The sequence below is a fragment of the Pelodiscus sinensis genome, chromosome 5 (genome assembly GCF_049634645.1).
Source record: "Pelodiscus sinensis isolate JC-2024 chromosome 5, ASM4963464v1, whole genome shotgun sequence".
Taxonomy (NCBI): Eukaryota; Metazoa; Chordata; order Testudines; family Trionychidae; genus Pelodiscus; species Pelodiscus sinensis.
Genome location: NC_134715.1, coordinates 93,515,583 through 93,534,244, shown reverse-complemented (window position 1 = coordinate 93,534,244; position 18,662 = coordinate 93,515,583). Strand labels below are relative to the sequence as shown.

General features: G+C 43.8%; 1 protein-coding gene across 7 annotated transcripts; it reads right to left on the bottom strand.

Annotated features, from left to right (window-relative positions):
• Positions 1-1,324: 1,324 nt before the first annotated feature.
• LOC102460455 (toll-like receptor 1) lies at positions 1,325-18,413 on the bottom strand. 7 transcript variants are annotated; one of them, XM_006129519.4, is made up of 4 exons: positions 18,299-18,365; positions 13,761-13,803; positions 12,515-12,608; positions 1,326-3,706 (listed from the first exon to the last, which is right to left on the bottom strand). In XM_006129519.4, the coding sequence occupies exon 4, from the start codon at positions 3,641-3,643 to the stop codon at positions 1,679-1,681; it is 1,965 nt and encodes a 654-aa protein (XP_006129581.1). In that variant the 5' UTR covers positions 3,644-3,706; positions 12,515-12,608; positions 13,761-13,803; positions 18,299-18,365; the 3' UTR covers positions 1,326-1,678. The 7 variants fall into 7 exon arrangements, with proteins under 7 accessions (XP_006129585.1, XP_006129586.1, XP_006129587.1 ...); XM_006129520.4 differs by lacking the exon at positions 13,761-13,803 and having other exon boundaries at positions 18,299-18,406; XM_006129521.4 differs by lacking the exon at positions 13,761-13,803 and having other exon boundaries at positions 18,263-18,376.
• Between the last annotated feature and the right edge of the window lie 249 nt (positions 18,414-18,662).

The following is an 18,662-nucleotide window of genomic DNA, read 5'->3' as shown; positions in this document are numbered from 1 at the left end:
GCCTAATTGTATTGCTTGCTTGCACTGGATTCTGTGAAAAGGACAAACATTTCTTGGTATCAGAAATGGTGGAATTAAGGAAATAAGGAAACAATTGCTTGCTCCTTCCCCCACTCCCACTGTGGCCCAAACACCAGAAAAGCTCTCTGCCCCCACCGCAGCCCAGGGGCCAAAGTAGGAAGCAAGATCTCCAGCCTCAGGGCCATACTGTGGGAAGATTTCCCACAGGGGCTCAAATCTAATGCTCCTGCTGGCAGAGTGAGCTTTATGGAGATTTAGTAATAGAAATGGTTACTCACCCGTTTAAACCATCTGATGAATTTCTGGCTTGCTTACATTGTTTTTGAATGTTTCACAACTTATGAGGTACATTTTCAGAAATTTCTAGTAATTTTTGGAGCCTTGGTTTTTGGGTGCCCAACCTGAGATACTCAAGTATCATTCAGGCTCTGAAAAACAGGGACTCTCCAAATTAGTAGCCATTTTTAACTATTTAAGTTTAGAGTTTTCCCCTATACTAATGGACAGGACCTCCCAGATGCCATTTATCAAGCTTTTCAGGTACTGGGTGCTGGAAGTCAGTATAGATTTCCTTTTCCGGTGAAAAAATTTCAACTTGAATGAACTTTCAGAGTGAACATGCTGCTATATAAAAATGTCATGTGCATGAACTGTGCATGAATCTACAGACTGACACGTTGCTACCTCAAAAGAATATCACTATCTGTCAACTGGAAGATATACCCGATGTGGTGATTAAAGAGCTGATCAGGAAAGAAAGTAGTTATTTGGCTACTCACTACTCTATGTACATTTAGCTCTGTCAATGTTTTATTCATAAATCAATTCCTCCAGCATGCTGACCAATTCTCTTGCTCAAATTTCCTCCCACCTGGTTGATATGTTTCAGAAAAGGTAGTGGCCAGAACCGGACACAATATTCCAGGTGTGGTCACAATAAAGCCATGAAGGCATGATGTTTGGTTGCATGATTCCTCTTAAAACAGTAGGTTACCCTGAATTGCACTGCCTTTTATTGCAGTAATGTCACATTCTAAATGCATAGCACATCTGCTCCCCACTAATAGCTTTAAGTATTCTTCATCTTTAGGAGATTCCTAGTTTTTAAAATGACATTTTCCCCCTATAGTTAGGAGACAACTTTAACTAGGGTTGCCAGATACTTTCACAAAAAATCCCGAACATGGTGAGGGAAAAAATTGATTGAGGAAAAAAAAGGAAAATATCAGACACCAATCTTGTTGAGAAAAAAAAAAAAAAAAAAAAGGTCACTGCACCTTTAAATCCCCATGCTCCCAATTCCCCCCAAACCCTCCAGACATGGTAGGGGAATAATGCCCCCGCCTGCCTTCTGTCCGAGAAAAACAGAAAATACTGGACACCGGACATTTTACATGTCTGATATTTTCTGGGTTTTTTTTACCGGACAGGGGCCACAAATACCAGACTGTCCAGGTGAAAACCGAATACCTGGCAACCTTACATTTAACAACTACATGGAAACAGTTAAGGTTACCAGTTAAAAAAAGCAGGTTTTTTTAAATGGCTTCTACCATTATAAAGGCAACTCTCTGACACAATTTTCATAATCAAATGTTTATTGTATTATCATAAAAGACAAAAAGACAATTAAAATGAAAATAACTTCTGTCTTTTTCTACACCACTTTGGCAGATACTGGCAGGTTAATGTTAATAGCCGCCTTAAGATTAGACCAGAAAAGTCCATGTTTGCTTTTCTCCTTTGGCCACTCCAAATATGTTCTCTTTGCCATGAGAGCTTTCAGCTTGTGATACCGGGCAGGAATCAGATACTGTGGGATTGGTTCCAATAAAATGAGGATTAAGCTATTGGAACTTTCACTAAACAATTTGTGATGGGCAAAGTAAAGCTCATAGTGACACCATTCACTCTGAACAAAATTGGGAGACAAAACAAAGATTGATTTGTGACTTTTCTCAATGCAGTTTATAATGTTCTCAACAATGCTTTTGCCGGGAACAAAGTTCCTCTCATGCAGACAGATCTGTACAGACCCATCTTCCTTCTCCAGGTTTGGGATCAAATGACTCTTCACCCAGAGGGAATCACGTTCACTATATGAAATAAAAGCATGAAATTGTAAAATGTTTTGCAGATCTTCAGGGTGTGTGTAGCGAACCCTGCGTTTAGTTTGTGCCCACTGCCACATCATCTTCAAATACCACATTATGTCAAAATAGATACACAGAAAGGATGTCACAGCCACTACCAAGACTGTAACAACTATAGCTATAATAAGCAAGAGGGTTGTATTGCAAGATAGTTCAGACAAATGAAAGTCCTTTAGCTGGGTTCCCTTTAGGCCATCTGGATATTCACACACATAGGATTCTGGCCAGCCAATCAACCTTCCACCTGATTTTTTTTCAAAATTAATGAAGTCTCGTAATTCACAAGAACATTGGAATGGATTGTGTCCTCCTCTTAGCTCTCTGATATTCTGACAGCTATGGAAGAAGTCAGATGATGGCGTGAGAATTGAATTCTCTTCTATGTTCAGGAACTCCAGACCCCTAAAATGATTACATCCAGGCAGCTCAGTTAACCCGTTAAATGCAATATTTAGCTCTTTCAAAGCTTTCAGTTCAGCAACATCTTTGGGGACAGTTCTGATCAGGTTATTTTGTAGATCAAGTATTTGGACATTGATTGGCAAACATCCAAAAACTGAGTCTGTCAATTTGTTTGAGGACAAATTCAGTTTAGCCAGAGTTTGAATCCAGTTGCAATGGTTCCCATTCTCATTAATATACAATAAATTCCTACTTATGTCCAAATATTTCAGTGATTTCATTTTACTTGTCATTGAGCTCACTTTGGAAAGTTTTTTTAATTGATTTTTCTGCAGAATAAGTGTTTCCAAAAGAAATAAGTTCTCACAGTCTTCAAAAACCATGTCTGTCAAATCATTGTTTGAAAAGTTTAAAACCTGAAATATACTTGGCTTGGAAGGGCAAAGCATATGTATTATCTTTGAATCAGATATTGTCAAGGCCTCAGTGTTCATCTCTGAAAATATGCTGTATAGGTCATTCTGTGAAAAATAGAATATTTCAATGGAAACATTCTTTATTGTCAGTGCTTTCATTGAAGTATCACTGTAGTTGAAGATCTGCTTTTCAATATGTGACAATAGTTTTATATTGTTGATATTGAAATATTCAATGGATGTTTGCCACACAATCTGAAGAAATTTAATAAAGCTTTTCCAGGGTGTTTTAATATTAGTCAGAGTAAGTTTTTTTATTTTTGAGGTTTTGTTGAATGTTGACAATAATTGTATTAAATCGTTTATTGAATTCTCTGAGATATTAGACAGTTCTAAACTGTCTGAAGTATTGTGTACCACATCCCAACTGGAATGGTTTATTCTGTTATCTGCTGATAGAATCTGACGTCTCTTTTCATGTGAGGGTGGCAGGTTCTTAGTTTCATAGTAAAAATGGTCTTCTGGTACGGTACTAGAATACTTTGCAATAAATTCATATTCATCAGACAGCTTGATATAGTTCCAGAGAGTTATTATAAAGACACAACTACAAAAAAAAGAGTTTGTGAAAGATCTTCTGTTTTCTACCATGTTTTTGGTTATTCTTTATAGATGTTCATTGACCTTCATCATTTCTCCATATCGGTTTTAATCCTGAAAAAAAGAATTCACATTAAGTGACTATACTAAGGACTAGATGAGTGTTCAATATAAGTGTTAGGGCCCATCAGTAGGTCTTCTCTCCTACTGATTTTAACAGTAATGGAGGGCACTCTGCCATTCAGAAGAGGCACAGCTTGTTGATGTTCATTCATTTAGGGCAAGTCTATTCAGCAGCATTATTTTGGAATACTAGATGTTATTCTAAAATAACTTTGCGGGCATCTACACAGTAAGCCCTTTATTTCAAAATAATTTTGAAATATGGATGGCTTATGTCAGACTCTGTAAACCTCATTCTACTAGGAATAATGCCTACTCCAAAATAGCTCTTTCAGAATAATGCATGTGTAGACAGGGCTGGCTGGAGTTATTTCAAGTTAATTGGCTTCCAGTCCTTCCCACAGGTGCCCTGCTGCTGCCTCTGTCTACACTCATCAAAACTCTGTACTTCCCCTTCCCTTCCAGCACTTAAAGCTGCAGGCACAGGGAAAAGGGCTTGTGGCAGATAGCAAGCCCTGCTGGTCCTCTGCCACATTGCAGCAGCCTGCACAGCTGTCTCTGCTGCCATGAGCCATGCCCGTGCTCCATCTGAGCCCTCCACAGCTCCAGCCAAGCAGGCAGCAGGCTCCCAGGATCCTGCCAGGGGACAAAAGGGGCCTTCCTGGTCTCGTGCGGAGATCCTGGCCCTCGCTGAGGTCTAGGGCGAGGAGGCAAACCTCCAGGATCTCTGCCCCAGATGCAGGAATGCTGACATCTATGGCCAAGAGACTGGGTACCATGAGCCACTTCTGCACCTAGGAGCAGGTGCAGATGAAGGTCAAGGAGCTCCGCCGGGTCTATGCCACGGCCAGGGAGCACAGTTCCCGTTCTGGGACTGAACCCCACACCTGCCCCTACTATTCAGATCTGCACTGCATCCTAAGGGGAGGGTCAGTCCCTTCCTCCACCCCAGTAGTGGACTCAGGGCTGGAGAGGTCCATCATTGCTCTTGCAGGGGACAGATGCAGAGGAGGCCAGCACCATAGAATCATAGGCTATGTCTACACTGACATGATCTTCTGGAAATAATTTTAACTGAAAAGTTTTCCATTAAAAGCATTTTCGGAAAAGAGCGACTAGATTGGCAGGACGCTTTTCCACAAAAGCACTTTTTGCGGAAAAGCGTCTGTGGCCAATCTAGACGCACTTTTCCGCAAAAAAGCCCCAATCGCCATTTTCGCGATCGGGGCTTTTTTGCGGAAAACAAATCTCTGCTGTCTACATTGGCCCATTTGTGCAAAAGTCTTTCGGAAAAAGACTTTTGCCCGAACAGGAGCAGCATAGTATTTCCGGAAAAGCACTGACAATCTTACATGAGATCGTCAGTGCTTTTGCGGAAATTCAAGCGGCCAGTGTAGACAGCTGGCAAGTTTTTCCGCAAAAGCAGATGATTTTGCAGAAAAACTTGCCAGTCTAGACACAGCCATAGAGTCCTAGGGCTGGAAGAGACCTCAGGAGGTCATCAAGTCCAGCTCCCTGCCCAAAGCAGGACCAACCCCAACTAAATCATCCCAGATAGGGCTTTGTCAAGCTGAGACTTAAAAACCTCTAGGGATGGAGATTTCACCACCTCCTTAGGTAACCCATCCCAGTGCTTCACCACCCTGCTAGTGAAATTGTTTTTCCTAATATCCAGCCTAGACCTCCCCCACTGTAACTTGAGACCATTGATCCTTGTTCTGCCATCCGTCACTACTGAGAACAGCCTCTTTCCTTCCTCTTTGGAACCTCGTTCAGGCAGTTGAAGGCTGCTATCAAATCCCCCCTCACTCTCACTTCTGCAGACTAAACAGACCCAACTCCCTCAGCCTCTCCTCATAGGTCATATGCTCCAGCCCCCTAATCATTTTGGTTGCCCTTCACTGGACCCTCTCCAATGTGTCCACATGATTTCTGTAGTGAGGGCCCCAGATTGGATGCAATACTCCAGATGTGTCCTCACCAGAGCCGAATAAAGGGAAATAATCACTTCTCTAGATCTGCTGGCAGTGCTCCTCCTAGTGCAACCTAATACACCATTAGCCTTCTTGGCTACAAGGGCACACTGTTGACTCATATCCAGCTTCTCATCCATTGTAACCCCCAGGTCCTTTTCTGCTGACCATCACCATGCTCACCCTGGAGCTGGTACCCTGGATATCTCCCAGGCATTGTCCAACGCCAGGGAAGGCACATCAGGTGTGTGCCATTACTTTCGCTACACCCACAGGGTGGACATGGCAGATGGTGAGGGGCTGGAGCATGCTTCTCACTTGGCCTTCTTGAGCTGGGGATCGTGCAGCAGCCTGTGCACATGGGTGCACATGGAATGTCAGTCAGGGGCAAACAGCCCTGGGAGGCTGCACCAGAAGACCCTTGTGCTATTGCTCACAGGGTCTGGGGAGGCCAGCCACACTGGGGTGGGACATTCTCTCACCAAAAGCCACCTCTAGAAGGAAGCTGGGGACATGGCGACACACACACAGTTAGGAGTGACACACACAGCACATGGGCATGCCCACATGCTCAGGGCTGCACCTGCTCCTGGGGCCAGCACTGTGAGCCACAGGAGCATCTACCACTCACACACACCTGCCTCCCATCCAGCAGACAAGGATACAAGTCCTCTTCCCATGGGATGCCGTGCCTGCCAGACCTGGCATATGCTCGGCATGGAGGAAAGCCCAGCTGCCCTGTGGCCCCCCTCCTGCCCACAGACTCCTGGTCTGACTGGCACCTTCCCATGCTGCCTGCTTGTCCCCAGGACGTGGGGGTAGTAAAGCTCTCCCCTGTTCATCTGGGCCCCTGCAGGAAAGGGCCCATTGTCCAGACCATAGATGGCCTTGCTCCGAGCACATCGTCTTTGTCTGACACAAGATATTTCAGTCTCAGCTCACAGATGAGGGCAAGGCTTCAGGCGGAGGGACAACCAACCACCTCTGTCTTCTCCACAGCCAGACCAGCTGTATGAAGGGGGCAGTCAATACTACCCAGGGCAGCCTCCCGACCCTGAGTGACCCGCCGGTGCAGGAGAACCCAGGAGGAATTCCAGCAGGAGCACATCTCCACACTGCAAGCCCTGCAGCATACCCTGGACCAGAGACTGGAGGAGGGCATCCAGCTGTGGCAAGAGACCTGGCGGAAGATGCTGGATCTGGGCTGCATCATCAGCACGGATGCACAAGCGCTCATCGCCAGCATGGTGCCTGCTCCTGCTCCTGCCCCTCCTTCCTGCCCCTGCTCCTGCCCCTCCCGCTTCTTCCCCTAGCTTCACCCCATGGCCACCAAGGTTCCCACATCCAGAACCAGGTGCCACTCCCAGCCTGAGCCCTGAGCCTCTCCTCTTCCCCTCTCCCAGGTTCTTTCCCCAGTTACTTTTATCCAAATTAAAAAACAAAGTTTATTTTTTCTCAAACAAAAAGTGTAGTTTATTGACTCTGCAGTGGAGGGGGGAGGGAAGGGGTGTGGGAGAAAAGGTACATGGGGCAAGGCACAGGCCCATAGTGGGAAGGCCCAGGGGAGAGTGTCACTGGGGTCCTTGTGAGAAACTCTCGCTCAGGACCTTCCAGATGCACACAGTCCCCTGATGGGCCTGCCAGATGGCAGCTGTTCGCGGCTGCTCAAACGCCCTGTTGATCCAGTCGGGCTCTGCTCCCCACACTGGCAGGAACATCTCCCCCTTCCTGTCACATATATTGTGAAGGACACAGCACGCAGCTGCCACTTAAGGGACATTCCACTCCCTGACATCCAGCTGGGTGAGGAGGCAATGGAACTTCACCTTCAGATGCCCAAAGGCACCCTCCTCCACCATCTGGGCTCTGCTGTGCTTGGCATTGAAGAATTCCTTGATGTGGTCAAGGTGTCCTGTGTAGGGCTTCATTAGGGTAGGGTGCGTCCCCTACAATGCACATCGGCATGTCCATGTCCATGACCCTGATGGTGCAGTTGAGAAAAAAAAGTGCTGGCGTGCAGTTTCTGGAAGATGCTGGAGTTTTGGAAGATGCAGGCATCGTGCGTACTCCCCAACCACCTGATGTAGATATCTGTGAACCGGCCATGGTAGACTGTGACGGCCTGTAGGACCATTGAGGTACCCTTTCTAGTTGATGATACAGATGCCAAGTGGTTGGGGCTCAGACAGGCATATGGGTGCCGTCAATAACCCCCCTGCAGTTGGGGAAGCCCATGTTGGCAAAGCTGGTAATGATGGGGTCCACATCACCAAGGTTGATGACCCTGTGCAGAGGGATGGTGTTGATGGCCCACACCATCTGTAAAAGGAGACAGAGAATCACAGGGTTGCCAGAGCTCATGGGAGGTCCCTGAGCTCCCCCCTACACACACCAGGAGCAACCCCCTACTTATCCCTTCCCAAGCAGGGCTTTGTGAAGGCAGAACTGAAAAACTTCCCAGCTAGGGGGCTTCCACCACCAACAACCCCCCTTTCATTAGGGAACCCCATTCTAGCACTTCACTATCCTCCTGGGACAATAGCCAAGAGCGTCATACCTGCATGACTACGGCCCCAACAGCCAATCTCCCCAGGCCGAACAGGTTCCCGACAGATCAGTAGATGTCTGGCATGGTGACCTTTCAGATGGCGATGGTGACTCGCTTCTTGAGGGGTATGGTGGGTCGCATGTGTGTGTCCCGTCATCTGAGGGCAGGGGTGAGCCACTCATACAACTCCAGAAAGGTGTCCTTCCACATACGAAAATTCTGGAGCCAATGCTGGTTGTCCCACTGCTCCATAACAAGCCGGTCCCACCAGTAGGAACTGGTGTCCAGACGCCAGAAGCGGCGGTGCATGGTGGGGTCCAGCTGCATGAGCTGCACCCACATAAAGACGATGAGGTTCTCTGTAATGAGCTGGGGGTTGTATTCCTGCAGGGCCTGGAGGGCAGCCTGCAGAAACACCTGCAGGAGCTGCAGCACGACAGATAAGAAGTATCGAGTTCTCAGAGGCAGCTCTGGCTCCATGGCTAGTGAGCTGAGGTGTCCCTAAGGGCAACCACAGTAGGCAAAGGAGTAGGTTTGATGTCCCTCAGTGAGGTAGGCAAAAGAGAGGAGCCTGAGACACGGCTATACAGGGGAGTCCCTTAAAGCTCGAGCTTCAGATAGACTCATGCAGCAGCTTCAGGAAATAACTGCTGTCCTGATGCCCTGCCTGAAGTGCTTCCAAGTGGCCTTAAATGTGATTCAGCACCCAATGAGTGGGGACGTTCTATTTTGAAATAGCTCAGTGCTATTCTGATGGGCATTTGCTGTGTAGACGCTCTATTTCAAAATAAGCTATTTCAGAGTTTTTCTTCCGAAATAGCTTATTCTGAAATAAGTGTACAGTGTAGACGTACCCTTACTGTCTGTTTAATGGCAAGGTAACACACAATTACTACTTTTTAAACATCGGTCCAATAGGAACTGGATTGAGTCCATCAACTAATTAATTTCATATAATCTACCAAAAAGGTATCAGAAAGTAATACCTGTCTGTCACTACCCCACAATGCTGTGTGTAAAATGCTAGCTGGAGGTAAAAGGTCTATAAAGGAGAATAGGTTCTATCCCATTACCAGTCCCACAAATCCTATTTGATTTGTGATTAATAAGATTATACCTTATTAGCTGAAACATACAGACATTCCTTGCCAAACCTTTACTAATGTGAACCATTTTTAGCAGGTCACTAAGTAACAGAAATGGTAACTCATTAATGTATATCTTTTAAAAATAATAAGTTGAGCCAGAATGAGAAACAAATTAGAAATCTTGGGCCTAAGAGGTGCAGCATTTTCACCTACAAAGACAGGTTCAGGTTTGGCATAGGTGTCAAATTAAATTTAATTTGCATTTTTCACAGCAGTCCCCCACGGATACTTGGGCATAGAATGGCCGTATAAATTAAATTCTAAGCATTGCATGAGACCCTTCACTATGTATTCCCATATTAGGCCTTACTCCTGCTACTATTTGACTACTCTACACTACAGTTCAATGGGACTGGGCTAAGCAGCTTTCACTTTCCTGATCATAACTTTCTTACTTTGTGTTTGTATGGACAACACCCTTCCTTTGGTGTGCAGGACCAAACCTTAAGGTCTAGTCTATACTACATCAGAAGGACAAACTAATATATGCAACTATGGCTACATAAATTATGTTGATACATTTACATATCTTAAATCACATTTCTGCGCCATCCACACAGTGAGAGGCTGATGGGAGCAAATGCTCCTGTCAGCTTCCCTTACTCGTTATGGGGAGCAGGAGTAATGGTGCACTCTGAGTTTGATTTAGTGGGTCTATTCTAAACCTGCTAAATTGAACCCCAGAAGATTGACTGTGGCAGTGTCAATCTTCCACATAGTGTAGATGTGCTATTAGTGAAACACCCCCCTGTTCACATAAGCGATGCTAAAGTACAGTTGAATAAGGCCCTGAAATATACCCTACAGTCTTTCTTTCCCTGTTATTGCCCAAGACATAATTTCAGCCATGTTTTATATATAAGGATCAGCTGAGACAATTTTCCAGCTGCTTTATTAAAATAAATCTGAATGTTGGCCATTTGAATCAAATTATTTACACATACCTTCACACATACTCTGTAGTATACACTTTCTCGCTCACAGACTTGCTTTTTGAGTCAGCACACAGTACAGTGAAATTGACAAGAGTTAAAATCCGACATATGTGATCTTTAGGGTTTACAGTTAATAATTAACATATGACAGAATCATTAGTCGTAGCATTTTTCATTCTGAATAATTCCAAAGCATTTAAACTTGATAAGCACTGCATCAGTAATATGCAGTCTTTTCCTAGCTGGTAGGCTGCAGCCACATAAGCAACCCATGTGTGTGGTAGTTGTGAGAAATTTAATTCAAGCTCACTGGAGCAAATCCTTTCTGTGCTACCGTGTTTAAACTTCCATAGGATCCTTATTGTACTTGGAGAACAGACAAAAAATTGATTTTTAAGATCTCATCTGAAAGACCACTCACCACTCTCCCAAACTAAATTGAATAGAATCCAATGTTAACTACAGACTGTTGTGGTTTAATCCTCTGCAGTGGCTGAATGGAATTTCAGTAAACTATCTCCCAAAATGTCACACTAACTATATATATATACTCCAGAGCTACGTCTACACTGGCAGCTTCTTGCGAAAGAACAGCTGTTCATCCGCAAAAACTTGCCGGCTGTCTACCCTGCACGAGTGTTCTTCCAGAAGTAAATTTACAGTATAGCGTTGTAAAACAAGGCTTCTTTTGGAAGAGTTATTCCTCTCCCCATGAGGAATAAGCCCTCTTGTGCAAGAGTTCTTCCAGAAGAGTGCAGCGTAGACAGGCAACATGAATTTCTTGCCCAAGAAGCCCTTATGATTAAAATGGCCATCAGAGCTTTCTTGCGCAAGAGAGCATCTACACTGCCATGGATGCTCTTGCGCAAAAGCACATCTCTTGCGCAAAAGCACATGGCAGTGTAGATCAGTGGTCCCCAACCTTTCGAGGTTGTCGGGCGCCAGGGGGCGTGGCCGTTCGCCCGCTGGGCGCCAGGGGGCGGGAATACTTGCGCCCCGGGGGCGGCCCCCCCCCATAGCCGCATGCCCGGGGGCGGCCCCCCCCCCATAGCTGCATGCCCGGGGCTGGCGCTCCCCCCGCCAAGCGCCGTGCACCCGGGCCCGGCGCTCCCCCTGCCAGCGCCGCGCGCCCGGGGCCGGCGCTCCCAGTGCCGCGCGCCCGAGGCCGGCGCTCCCCCCGCCCAGCACCACGCGCCCGGGGCCGGCGCTCCCCCCGCCAGCGCCGCGCGCCTGGGGCCGGCGCTCCCCCTGCCCAGCACCACGCGCCCGGGGCCAGCGCCACGCGCCTGGGGCCGGCGCTCCCCCCAGCCATGCGCCCGGTGCCAGGCCAGCCCCAAGCACCTGGCGGGCGCATGGAAATGCCCCCGCGGGCGCCATGGCGCCCGCGGGCACCGTGTTGGGGACCACGGGTGTAGATGATCTCTTGTGGAAGAGTTTTTGCACAAGAACTCTTCTGCAAAAGAGTTCTTGCAGAAGAAGCTGCCAGTGCAGACGTAGCCAGGTGTAAATGCAGAACTACTCAGTTGTGCTGGCAAAGAAAAGTCCTCCTCCCCTTCCGCCCAAAGATATAACACAGAGGTTTTGATAGAGTACAGTACTTCCAGATAGAGTCTGTGGGGTAAATAAAGCTTACCAGTTTAGTACAGTATGTAGTATTTTGGTTAGGGAGAACATGAAGTTTAAAATTAGAATATATTCAATTTTACATGTGTTCTTAAGCAAAATTTCCAACTATTATTTAAGCCAAAACTGTTGCACCTAGTATAGAATAAATTTTGTTCATTTGACAAAGGGTCTAAATCTGAGCTACTAAGATCAAAACATAAGAGTTGGGATCTTGCTTCTTGTCCTATGTGTTCACTTCTCACAGGTTTCAAGCAGCAGGTGATAGCTCCTTTCAGGACTAGACTCTAAAATAGGTGTAAAGCTAGCAGAGTGGGCAAGCAATCAGAGCAACAAGATTGTCAGGTTAACTGCATTGCACAGCAAGGAAAAAATGCTGACTGATATAGCTAACAGCAAACTTCAGCAGGCATGTAGCTAAACTCCAAAGGAGTCCAGGCAGAGAGAGAGAAAAAAGCAAACTTTGGAGCTGTTATCTGAAAGAAACAAGCTTTCAAGCTCCACAGAATTCTTCTTCAGCTCAGAAACTTGTTTCTTTCACCAACAGAAGTTAGTTCAATAAAATATATTACCTCAAGAGCTTGTCTTGCTTGTGTCCTGGAAACCAGCATGGACACAACAACACTGCAAACTGCTTTTTACTCCACAAATGAACTTCTGGGACTCCTGAAATCATGGATTTTGTCATAATTGAAATGCATTTTAAATATTTAAGATTAGAACTCTATATATTATTCCCATGCTTAACCACCCTGACAATCAAGAAGTTTAAGAATGTCCAACCTAAACCTTCCATGCTGCAATTTAATTTATATTGTCACTTTGTCTCCAACCCCGTGAACACGTGTTCAAAAACTGATTTAGCAGAGTTGGTGTACCCCTCCAGTGTAGACCCAGTGATACTACTATAAAGTTGATTATATTACAATAGTTTCAGTGAATTTACTGAACACAAATATGTCTACACTAATTACTCACGCACAGACTACAAAGCAAATCATTAACTTTAATTCATAAATGATTTACAAAACATATCTCATTTTCTGAATAAGATGCAGAGTACACAGGTAATATAACCCTTTAAGTTAATTAGAGGTCTTCTTAAAACAAACATAAATTAATAGTTCTTTCTTACCAGGAAGTCTTGCTGCGTAAGTAAGCAGAAAAATTACACAGGAAAAGATAAGAAGCACAACTTCCTGTAATCCTGCCTATTTGTATAACGACATTTAGCACTCAAACCTTCCAAAAGTTGTTTGTGCCATCTACTGATTTCTTATGAAATTACACGTGAATTTTCCACAAATTTACATTTTTTCCAGACATTATTGATATGACTTTTTGATAATTTAATTATATTATTGAACTGCGTGCTTTCATGCTTTGCAGTTGCCTAAACAGCATATATTCCTTTATCCTCATTTCAACTGATCCATCAATTGCTTTCCCTTTCTAAAATTTGTTTTAAAATAAATAATACCTGTATATATCTTCTGTTAAACAAATTTACATTGACACTCAAATATCTTTTCCTGGAACTAAATAGATCTCTCCTATTTTAAAGGCCTCACAGTGCTAGCTACATTGAAGTCATGATAAAAATAGGTGTATTATTATATTGTTATCCCCCTGTCAAATGGTGGTAGATGCTGATGCCCTGCAAGTCAACTTCTTATTGGAGGAATAATCAGTGCTATGGGATCTGTATAGATTCTAAGTATAACTAGTTCATTTACATGATACACAATAGTCCATGAATGAGATGGTCACAAGGCGCATAGAAAAAATTATTTTTCTGAAAGACAAGGACAAGCTCACATGCCCAGTTCCAAGGAAGCATCCTCTTCACAAGAAATTGACTCTGTTGGAGAGATTAAGGCAAAGAAAAAAAACTCTCAAACTGTTTTCCACAGCTTTCCTCCCTCCCCTCAACCTACTTGATAAAACTAATTGTAACTCTGGCAACTAGGTCTTTTGGTGAGCTGGATTGAACCTGGAATCTCTAGAGCTAAAAGCACGAGCCGTTACTGTGTGAACTAAAAAACCACATGCTTTTTAATGAAAACTGTTGCAGACTCATTAATCTGCAGGTGGTCTCGATGCCATTCAAAGGGGGCACAGCACCATTTCTAGCAGGTATGGGTTACATACTAACACAATGATAGAAATGTAGCTGTGTTAGTCAGGTGTAGCTGAAACAAAAAATAGGACTATGTAGCACTTTAAAGATGGTTTATTAGGTGATGAGCTTTCGTGGGCCAGACCCACTTCCTCAGATCAAATAGTGGAAGAAAATTGTCACAACCATATATACCAAAGGATAATATTTTAAAAAATGAACACATATGAAAAGGACAAATCAAATTTCAGAACAGAAGGGGGATGGGAGGAGGGGAGGTAAATGTCTGTGAGCTAATGATATTAGAGGTGATAATTGGGGAAGCTATCTTTGTAATGGGTAAGATAATTAGAGTCTTTATTCAAACTTAGGCATAAAGTGTCGAATTTAAGCATGAATGACAGTTCAGAGGATTCTCTTTCAAGTGTAGTCTTAAAAGGCCTTTGAAGCAGGATGCAGGTAATCAAGTCGTTGAGACAATGTCCTTTCTGGTTGAAATGGCAAGAAACTGTTTTTTCTTTGTGATGCTGTCTAATATCTGTTTTGTGGGCATTGATCCTGTGGCGAAGTGTCTGAGACATTTGTCCAATGTACATAGCAGATGGACACTTTCGGCACATGATAGCATAAATTATATTTCTGGGTGCACAGGAATATGTGTTCTTGATCTTATAACTCACTTGGTTAGGTCCAATAATGGTATCAGCAGAGTGAATATGTGGACAAAGCTGGCACCGGGGTTTGTTGCAAGGGAAGGTACCAGGGTTGGTATTAGTGTGGTATGTCCTATGGTTGTTGGTAAGAATCATCTTGAGGTTAGGTGGTTGTCTATAGGAGACTATGGGTCTGTCTCCCAGAGTCTCTTGGGCTGTGTCTACATTGGCATCCCTTTCCGGAAAAGGGATGCTAATGAGACACATCGCAATTGCAAATTCTGTGGGGGATTTAAATATCCCCTGCGGCATTTGCATTTACATGGCTGCCGCTTTTTGAAAGTAGGAATAAGGGATCTTCCAGAAAAGGGCTTATTTTCCGGAAAATCGCGTCTAGACTGGCACTTTTCTCCGGCATAACCCCGAGCCGGAAAAAAGCGGCAGCCATGTAAATGCAAATGCCGCGGGGGATTTAAATTGTGATGTGTCTCATTAGCATCCCTTTTCCAGAAAGGGATGCCAATGTAGACACAGCCTTGGAGTTTAGTATCCTGTTCCAGTATAGGCTGTAGTTTATTGATAATGTGTTGGACAGGTTTAAGCTGGGGGCTGTAGGTGATGACAAGTGGTGTTCTATTGTTGGTTTTCTTGGGTCTGTTTTGAAGTAGATGGTTTCTAGGTGTTCATCTGGCTCTTTCAATTTTCTTTTTTATTTCTCCGGGTGGGTAGTTGAGGTTTATAAATGCTTGGTAGAGATCCTGAAGTTTCTGGTCTCTGTCAGTGGGATTAGAGCAGATGCGGTTGTATCAAAGGGCTTAGCTATAGATGATGGATCGTATGGTGTGTTCTGGATGGGAGCTGGAAGCATGTAGGTAACTGTATGAGTCAGTACAAATCAGCAATGGAAAATTAGACACCACTCTCTATAGAAAACCCACTGACACATACAGTTACCTACATGCTTCCAGCTCCCATTCAAATGTGTTCATTTTTTTTAATTGTATCCTTTGGTATATATGGTTGTGACAATTTTCTTCCACTATTTGATCTGAGGAAGTGGGTCTGGCCCATGAAAGCTCATCACCTAATAAACCATCTTGTTATTTAAAGTGCTACATAGTCCTGTTTTTTGTTTCATACTAACTTACACACTTGCATGATAAACCAACCACAAAAACCTGTATGCTATGACTTGTAAAATGGTGCCACTTGGTGATCTGTAGTAACAATATTTTACTTTAAAAAATTCCCCACATCAAAAACAGTCCCTAAAAACTTTACTTACCTTGAGATTTAATTCAGAGACTAGTTTTAACATTTTAATTCAAATAGAATAGCACTACTTAGCAAGTTATCCCATGAAGTGAATGGTCATTTTCTAAATTCTTTTAGTTTATGGTGCCATGACACAATCAAATGAAATAAATAATAAATAAATAAATAAATAATAATAATAATATACTGGTATAACTCAGTATACTAAGTATACTAAGTATATCTTAGTCTTAAACTTCATTGATCATGCTATGTTTTAATGCTGAGATTTAAATCAAGTTTGACATCAGGAAAAGGATGCAAAAGATAACACAAGTGAAAACACAGCATAATGTAGATAAGCATAATGATAACTGTTGTGCCAATGTGCTTCGAAAAGGTGAGCAGTCAAAATATGCAAAAAATTAATTAATCAAAAAGGTTCATTTCTTGCTTCCAAAAACAAAAAATTCACAGTGTAACATATCATTTGCACAGCTCTAAATGACTTAGGAAACAGGTGTATCCAAATCACATCATCACTTAGCCTCAGTTATGGTGGGGGAAGCATGTGAAGTCTCCTCCCACTCTGCCCCCATCCTGCAAGCAGGCTCTGATGGGTATGGGTATGGGCACGAGGGGAGCACGCAAAGTCTCCTCACCCTGCAAGGGGCGCGGTACTTCTAAGCACCACTCACTCCTTCCAGGAAGGGGGCAGGGTGGGAGGCGACTTCACGTGCTCCTCCTCACCCCCAAGCCCTGATTTGCTGGAGATGAGGGGGAGCACGTGAAGTCTCCTCCCACTGCCAAGGAACCACCAGCTGTTTAGAACACGCAAAACAGCTGGTGGTTCTCTCTAGCGGGGAGGGGGCAAAGACTTCACGCGCTCACCCACCCCCAGACCAATTAGGGTCTATGGGCAGGGAAGCATAGAAGTGTCCTGGCCCTGCTCCTTCTGCCTGAGACCCTGCTCCTTCTGGGGTTGCCTGGGGACTCTTCAATAATTTCTGAAGTGGCCTCCAGTCAAAAATTATTGCCCAACCCTTACTTAGACCACTTACAGCAAGAGATAAGAACACGTGAGAGCTACAGCCCAAGCTAAGAGCCAGTTGGCTTTATAGCTCAAGCTGTACAGACTCCTACATTAAGCACCAGAGGTCCCAGATTTGAATATGCCCTTACACTACTGTATGATGATGTCAACACTGCCTCAATAAAAATGAGACTTAATCACTTGTCACAAGGATCTGAGAGAAGTTGTTTCCCAGCTCCTACTTGTCAACTCCATTCTGATCCCTGCTCTGCTTCACTTTTCTACAAAAAAATAATAATTAAATGGGGCTTAGAGGTGGTACCACAATACAAATACATAGATAATATTAACTGAAAAAAATTGGCAAGTCTACATTTATCCCTGTTGGAGATAGGCATTGATACACATATTTTTGGTGGCATATTGCGGCCTACACACATAGTCTTGTCATATAATACCTCGTGCCAGCATAAACATTAATCTTAATTGAAGCTAAGAAAAACAGCTTGTTAACAAGACTATTTATTTATTTTAAAGAACTGTGTTAGACTGAGTTCCTCTCAGCTGAGGCTTTTGCTCTCTCCTCTGAATTACAACAAGACTGTACTAGTTATTGGTCCTCAAATTTAGAATTAGAACACAATTTTATCAAACCTAAGGCCAAAAGAAATATATCAATAGAAGCAGCATGCACATATGTGAGGGAAGATCTTTGGGCCTTAAATTTTACATTGGTATGTAACAAAACCCTGACATAAATTATCATTCTGGCTATGCCTGCATTTCTGCTCACAATTCTCACCACTCTGCCTTGGATCATTTGCTTTGCTATTGAATCCTAATTCACTTCCCCTCTTTCACTTTTCTCACCATGCTCAATTCTGTCTTCTTGCCTGCTGCTACAGTGCCATTATGTGCAGAATTTCCTCCCTCTTCCAATATGAAAGCCTCCATTTCCAAAACCTTCCTGAGAACACCACAAATGCAAGTCCACATTTACTAAATAGAGCTAGTGAAATATTTTGCATACGTTTTAAAAAGGAAAATTAGGTTTTTAAATAAATGAACATTTTCATCCAATGTGTGCGCTTTCCTAAAAAAAAATTTAATCAGAAAACCAAACCCACCCAATTCTTCATTTGTTGGCCACAACATTTTCATTAGTTGGCCACAGAAATCAGCTTTTTTTCTCAAAGAAAAAAAATTCATTTTTCAGACGAACTCTAACATTAAACCATCTTGGTAAACATGTTGTTCTCACCCTATTATGATTTTTTAAAATGCAGAGAGGACAGACCTTTCCTTTGCTGCTCCCAGAGCTTGTTGTTCTCTTGCCATTTATTTTAGACTATAAGTTCCTCGAGGCAGAAGACAGGTTTTATATGCATAGCAATGGGCACCCGTCTGTGACTTAAACATCAACATAGGAGGAGCTACTGTTGTTATGTACGAACCTATTGAAACGACTGTGATCTAATGTGTTCCCTTTCATGGTTTACCATCTCTCTGTCTTGGGGGGGGGGGGGGGAGGTTTATTTAGACAGCTTTAGGCACTACAAATAGAACCACCGAGACTCATTCCTTTCAAGAAGAGAGGACTGTCCCGTTTGGGTGCAGTCACTTCAGAGCGCTAAGCCCCTCTCCCTCTGCAGAGGAAGGTA